Source organism: Candoia aspera, chromosome 2 (assembly GCF_035149785.1).
Source record: "Candoia aspera isolate rCanAsp1 chromosome 2, rCanAsp1.hap2, whole genome shotgun sequence".
NCBI classification, from domain to species: domain Eukaryota; kingdom Metazoa; phylum Chordata; class Lepidosauria; order Squamata; family Boidae; genus Candoia; species Candoia aspera.
The window spans coordinates 18,383,176-18,389,832 of record NC_086154.1 but is presented as its reverse complement, the minus strand read 5'-3'; the positions used below and the strand labels follow the sequence as shown (position 1 = coordinate 18,389,832).

The 6,657-nt window shown below is 45.8% G+C and overlaps 1 protein-coding gene across 2 annotated transcripts; it reads left to right on the top strand.

Annotated features, from left to right (window-relative positions):
• Positions 1-303: 303 nt before the first annotated feature.
• Positions 304-5,854, top strand: LOC134488991 (zinc finger protein 850-like). 2 transcript variants are annotated; one of them, XM_063291373.1, is made up of 2 exons: positions 304-383; positions 1,892-5,854. In XM_063291373.1, exon 2 carries the CDS (start codon positions 2,381-2,383, stop codon positions 5,204-5,206), a length of 2,826 nt encoding a protein of 941 aa, XP_063147443.1. In that variant the 5' UTR covers positions 304-383; positions 1,892-2,380; the 3' UTR covers positions 5,207-5,854. The 2 variants fall into 2 exon arrangements, with proteins under 2 accessions (XP_063147443.1, XP_063147442.1); XM_063291372.1 differs by lacking the exon at positions 304-383 and adding an exon at positions 1,123-1,764.
• Positions 5,855-6,657: the final 803 nt, after the last annotated feature.

Below are 6,657 nucleotides of genomic sequence, written 5' to 3'. Positions count from 1 at the left end.
GAGAAGATCTATCGCTGTGGTCGCCGGGAGTCGAAAAGGACTTGACGGCACAGAATCAATCAAAACATCTCTCCAGCGCCTTAGGGTAGAGACCGGACGAGTGGGTTTTTCAGCCTCGTGTCGCTAGATGGCGCTCTCGAAATAAGCAACCCCCGCGCCTAGAAAACTGTCAATATAGCAGCGGCGTCTGTGTTTGCTGAGGACCGACATCCAACGGGAAGGGGAACGGGGGAGCTGAAACAATAGAGTACTGGATTGCTAGAGGGGATGCCGGAGGAGAGGAGGGGGCAGAGGAACTTCCTGTTCCGGCTCCCGCCTGTGAGGAGAGTGGTGTGGGGGAGCGCTCTGTGGTCTTCCCGGGTCGGAATAGCAGCAGCCCGAAGGTGAGTGGAGGACAGGGGGAGGAGAGGCCAGGGGCAAGTGGGGCTGTTTCGTTTCTTCCGTGGGGTAGGATCAGAGAAGCAACTCTGCTGAAAACCGCCAGCTGCTACATATGCCTCCCCTCCCCAAATTTTATTCCACTGGTGCTGCACGCTTTAAAACGGGTGCGTGCAAGTTTCTGGCGGTCGGGAGGTTTAAAATGTCTCCTTCACCTTAGCGTTGACTCCTTGTGATTCTATGGAGATGCAGTGGGACTGATCTGCCACTGCTGTCTCCTGGGATGTTTTTTTTTTGCTTCCACGTCTAGCCAACAAACTCTCCCATTCATGTAGTAACCAGGTTCAACTCTGCTTAACCCAGCACTTTTTTTTAAAATAGCCATTGAAGACCATTTGGGTTGTAGAGGTAGTCTTCGCATACCACTTGTTTAGTGACCATTCAAAGTTAGGATGGTGCTGAAAAGGAGACTTGAACTGGTCCTCAAACTTGTGGTCCTCAAAGCAATTTGGTGCTGGCAACTGATGGACATTTACGACGGTGGCAGTGCCTTGCAGTCCCATGATTGCTGTTTGCCACCTTCAGTGGGGAATCCAGCAGGAAGCTGCAAGTCATGGTCATGTGACATTGCATTTAACGACCCACGGTGATGTTTTCTTTTACTGCCAAGTCAACTTAGGAAACAACAAACAGGATTTCCTAGTGGCCTTCCATTCATGTATCCTGGTTGTTTGACATTGTGGTTAATGATCTACAGTGATTTGTTTAATGACTGCAGCCAGAACTGATGTTGTAAGTCAGCACATTCACGTGACATCGCCTTTATATTTTTATTTATATATCCAGTTTATTCCCCACCCATCTCACTCGGAGAGCAACTTAATGACCGAGGTCTTAGTGACAGAGTTGCCGGTCCCAATTGCAGTCAGAAAGGAGGACTACCTGTATTGTATGGTGATGTCCCCAGAGTGGTTGTGGACAGTATTTTCTGCTCTTTTCTTATTTGGAGCTGAGGAGTTGAATGGACAAAACTGGTGCTTTAAACCTTGCAGAGGCTTTGGACACCATTTTATCTGTTAAAGCCCCCCAGCCCTCTAAAAGTAGCCCCAAAAGTTTGACCATACCCACTTGCGGAACATTTTGCAGGCTGAAATACACATGGATTTTCTACATACATCCATTCGTAGGTGTGTGTATCTGTATTTCTCTCTGTGTGCATGTATGTGTATGCGTAGAATCTATCCCCAGCATTTCCAGATATCCGAGATGATACCCTTTAAGTGCTAAGAATCTGTGATTGACCCAAGCCAGCAAGTGAATTTCAGGATTTCAACTTGGATCTCGCTAGTCTTCTGTGTGGCAAATGAATCATAATGAATGTTAGAGGTTAATCTAGCCTTTGGGCACTTTTCCTTTTTCATTGTAATGTATGCTTTTTTGTTGTTGTTTGCACGTGTTGTGCGGCCATTTTATAGATGATAATTAAACTAACACTTTTATGTGAATCTTACAGACAAAAAGGATGCCAATAAGAGCCTGCTCGACAACCGAGAATCACCAGCAGCATTAAAAAGGAAAGCAAATCAAGCCAGCAATCAAACCTTTTCCACTTTCTCCAGAGAACCCCAAAACTCTTCTTCCCCAGCAGGTGACAGACGAGGGAGAAAAAAACAGGAAGAGAGTTTTTGAGCTGGAAAAAAATTGAATATGTGGAACTCAAATATTACATGAAAAGGTCAAGGGGGATAATTTCCAAATTCAGAAAAAGAGGGAAATATCTGGAAATCAGTGTATAGGAAGAGGTCAATTGGATAGCCACGTAGGGCAGACAATAACGCAAGTCTCAACCTGTGAGGAAGAAAACAGTCGCTTGAATCAAAGTACCACCAAACAAGGCAACAGAAATAGTTTTGATCTCGAGAATCCAAGAATATCAGTGGTGGAAAAGCCTCACAGAGGTGTATATTGTGGGGAAAGCACAGATTACAGATGACAGCTGATTATGCATGAGAGGACCCACACCGGCGAGAAGCCCTACCAGTGTTCTCGATGTGCCAAAAGCTTTAGCAAGCACACCACCCTGGTGAATCACAAGAGGACACACACCGGGGAGAAACCACATGAGTGTCCAGATTGTGGGAAAAGTTTCATTCGGAATTCCCACCTGGCGATACACCAGAGGACTCACACAGGAGAGAAACCATATGAGTGTTCAGATTGTGGGAAAAGTTTCAGTCGGAAATCCAACCTGGCGATACACCAGAGGACTCATACAGGAGAGAAACCATATGAGTGTCCAGATTGTGGGAAAAATTTCAGTCAGAATTCCAACCTGGTAATACACCAGAGGACTCACACAGGAGAGAAACCGTATGAGTGTCTGGATTGTGGGAAAAGTTTCAGTTTGAAGTCCAGCCTGGTGATACACCAGAGGACTCACACAGGAGAGAGACCGTATGAGTGTCCAGATTGTGGGAAAAGTTTCATTTGGAATTCCGAACTGGTGATACACCAGAGGACACACACAGGAGAGAAACCATATGAGTGTCCAGATTGTGGAAAAAGTTTCAGTCACAGTTCCAGCCTAGTCCAACACCAGAGGACTCACACAGGAGAGAAACCATATGAGTGTCCAGACTGTGGGAAAAGTTTCAGTCGGAATTCCGAACTGGTAATCCACCAGAGGACTCACACAGGAGAGAAACCATATGAGTGTCCAGATTGTGGAAAAAGTTTCATTCGGAATTCCGACCTGGTGAGACACCAGAGGACACACACAGGAGAGAAACCATATGAATGTCCGGATTGTGGGAAAAGTTTCAGTCACAATTCCAGCCTGGTGCAACACCAGAGGACTCACACAGGAGAGAAACCGTTTGAGTGTCCAGATTGTGGGAAAAGTTTCAGTCGGAATTCCGACCTGGTGATACACCAGAGGACTCACACAGGAGAGAAACCGTATGAGTGTCCAGATTGTGGGAAAAGTTTCAGTCAGAATACTAGCCTGGTGAAACACCAGAGGACTCACACAGGAGAGAAACCATATGAGTGTCCAGATTGTGGGAAAAGTTTCAGTTTGAAGTCCAGCCTGGTGATACACCAGAGAACTCACACAGGAGAGAAACCATATGAGTGTCCAGATTGTGGGAAAAGTTTCATTTGGAATTCTGACCTGGTGATACACCAGAGGACTCACACAGGAGAGAAACCGTATGAGTGTCCAGATTGTGGGAAAAGTTTCAGTCGGAATTCCGAACTGGTGATACATCAGAGGTGTCACACAGGAGAGAAACCATATGAGTGTCCGGATTGTGGGAAAAGTTTCAGTCACAATTCCAGCCTGGTGCAACACCAGAGGACTCACACGGGAGAGAAACCGTATGAGTGTCCAGCTTGTGGGAAAAGTTTCAGTCAGAAATCCAACCTGGTGCAACACCAGAGGACTCACACAGGAGAGAAACCATATGAATGTCCAGATTGTGGGAAAAGTTTCAGTCGGAATTCTGACCTGGTGCAACACCAGAGGACTCACACAGGAGAGAAACCGTATGAATGTCCAGATTGTGGGAAAAGTTTCAGTCAGAAATCCAACCTGGTGCAACACCAGAGGACTCACACAGGAGAGAAACCATATGAGTGTCCGGATTGTTGGAAAAGTTTCAGTTTGAAGTCCAACCTGGTGATACACCAGAGTACTCACACAGGAGAGAAACCGTATGAATGTCCAGATTGTGGGAAAAGTTTCATTTGGAATTCTGACCTTGTGATACACCAGAGGACACACACAAGAGAGAAACCATATGAGTGTCCGGATTGTGGGAGAAGTTTCAGTTTGAAGTCCAACCTGGTGATACACCAGAGGACTCACACAGGAGAGAAACCGTATGAATGTCCGGATTGTGGGAAAAGTTTCAGTCACAATTCCAAACTGGTGATACACCAGAGGAGTCACACAGGAGTGAAACCGTATGAATGTCTGGATTGTGGGAAAAGTTTCAGTCGGAATTCCGACCTGGTGAGACACCGGAGGATTCACACAGGAGAGAAACCGTATGAATGTCCAGATTGTGGGAAAAGGTTCAGTCAGAATTCCAAACTGGTGATACACCAGAGGAGTCACAGAGGAGTGAAACCGTATGAATGTCCAGATTGTGGGAAAAGTTTCAGTTTGAAGTCCCACCTGGTGATACACCACAGAACTCACACAGGAGAGAAACCGTATGAGTGTCCAGCTTGTGGGAAAAGTTTCAGTCAGAAATCCAACCTGGTGATACATCAGAGGACTCACACAAGAGAGAAACCGTATGAGTGTCCGGACTGTGTGAAAAGTTTCATTTGGAATTCCGACCTGGTGATACACCAGAGGACTCACATAGGAGAGAAACCGTATGAGTGTCCAGATTGTGGGAAAAGTTTCATTTGGAATTCCCACCTGGTGATACACCAGAGGACTCACACAGGAGAGAAACCATATGAGTGTCCGGACTGTGGGAAAAGCTTCAGTTTGAAGTCCAGCCTGGTGCAACACCAGAGGACTCACACAGGAGAGAAACCGTATGAGTGTCCAGATTGTGGGAAAAGTTTCCTTCGGAATTCCGAACTGGTGATACACCAGAGGACACACACAGGAGAGAAACCGTATGAGTGTCCAGATTGTGGGAAAAGTTTCAGTACTAGGTCTGTCCTTATAAATCATGTAGGTTTACACATAGGAGAGAAACCATTCAAATGCCCAGACTGTGGACGGTGCTTCACACAAAATTCCTACCTTAGCAGACACAAGAAAATGCACATGAGGCAGAAGGTGATGAGTGTAGAGAAGGCTTGAATTTCACTTCCCATCTTCCATTGGCCATCCAGCTGAAAAGTCGGGTATTTATTTTCTGGGCTGATTGTTTTTAGTCAAACATGTCTCAGTATGAGAGATGAGGGAGGAGAGAAAAAATGGAAAATGTTAGTTTGAGAAAGGCTAACTACACGTTTCTGGCTATCAGCAGAACTTCCCAGTAAGCTGTTGCAGGGCTTAAAAGATATATGAAAAAAAGATTGGAGCACTCAGATTTTATGAGAGAAGATATTAGGGACGTTTGTGGCAGTGACATGAGCACTGTAAAGTTTCAGATGGAAAGGCTGTTCTGCCTTGCAGTTGACCATGATGGATAAGAGCTGTAGGAATATTGAGGAGAAAAGGCATTGTGGTTTTTGAGTGCAGGATCTTCAGGTTTATGAACAGCCCCTGCTGTGATCTTGTTTGCTTGGAGGTGTCTGCTTGTTAGCCTTTGATGGCTGTGGGTAATAGCAGTGCCAAGAGGCTGACCCTTTTGTTACATCCCCCTTGGTGGTGGAGATGGGAGGAAAGAATTGCACAGTGGAAGAGGTTTCATTTCTAGAAATGCATTGTGTAAGAACCATTCATGGCTTTTGAGAAGGAAAAAAACCGGGTAGTGTCAGCGTTGCTGTGAATGTGGGGCCAAGGTAAGGCAAAGCTCCCTTCCCAAGAAATGGGAGATGTTTCTTTCACTCCTCTCTCAGGGCTTCTTTTTAAATTTCCCCCCAAAATCCCTACAAGTAAAGAGGAAAATTAGAGCCAGTCTGGTCTAGTGGTTAAGGTGCTGGGCTAGAAACCAGGAGTTTGTGAGTTCTAGTCCGCCTGAGGCATGAAAGCCGGCTGGGTGACCTTGGGCCAGTTGCTCCCTCTCAGCCCAAGAGCCAATCAGGCGTGGTATGAGAGTTCTAGTCCCGCCTCAGGCATGAAAGCTGGTTGGGTGGGCCAACCTCAGGCCAGTCCCTCTCTCTCAGCCCAACCTACCTCACAGGGTTGTTGTGGGGAAGACAGGAGGAGGAAGGAGTATTTGGTGTGTTTGCTGCCTTGAGTTATTTATAAAAATAATAAAGGCGGGATAATAAATAAATAATATTATTTGGAGCTGCTAAGTGGCATTTTAGCTATGCAGATGAATTATCCTGATTTTGCTGAGTTCAGAAGACACCAAAGAATTCAAGGGTTGTTCATTTTAGGAACCCAATTCAGAGATCAGGTTATAATACTTTTTTCCCTAGTAGATCACTTTGTATATGATCCTTTTGCAGAAGGGCGCTGAACAGCCAGGACCAGGCCAAGGGTGGGGAGGAAGCAAGAGGCTCTTTTGGCCTGAGCCTCAAGCGCCGAGTGGTTTCAAATTTAAAGGTCTGCGAAGTTGTTAAACTTTAAAATACTCAAATTATATTTAATTCTATCCTCCTTCCTCTCTCTTGCTCTTTTTTGGTGCCGTATCTTTG

Bases quoted from the DNA above. Each gene is read 5' to 3' on its own strand.
- LOC134488991 (XM_063291373.1), top strand. From the start codon at position 2,381: ATGCATGAGAGGACCCACACCGGCGAGAAGCCCTACCAGTGTTCTCGA.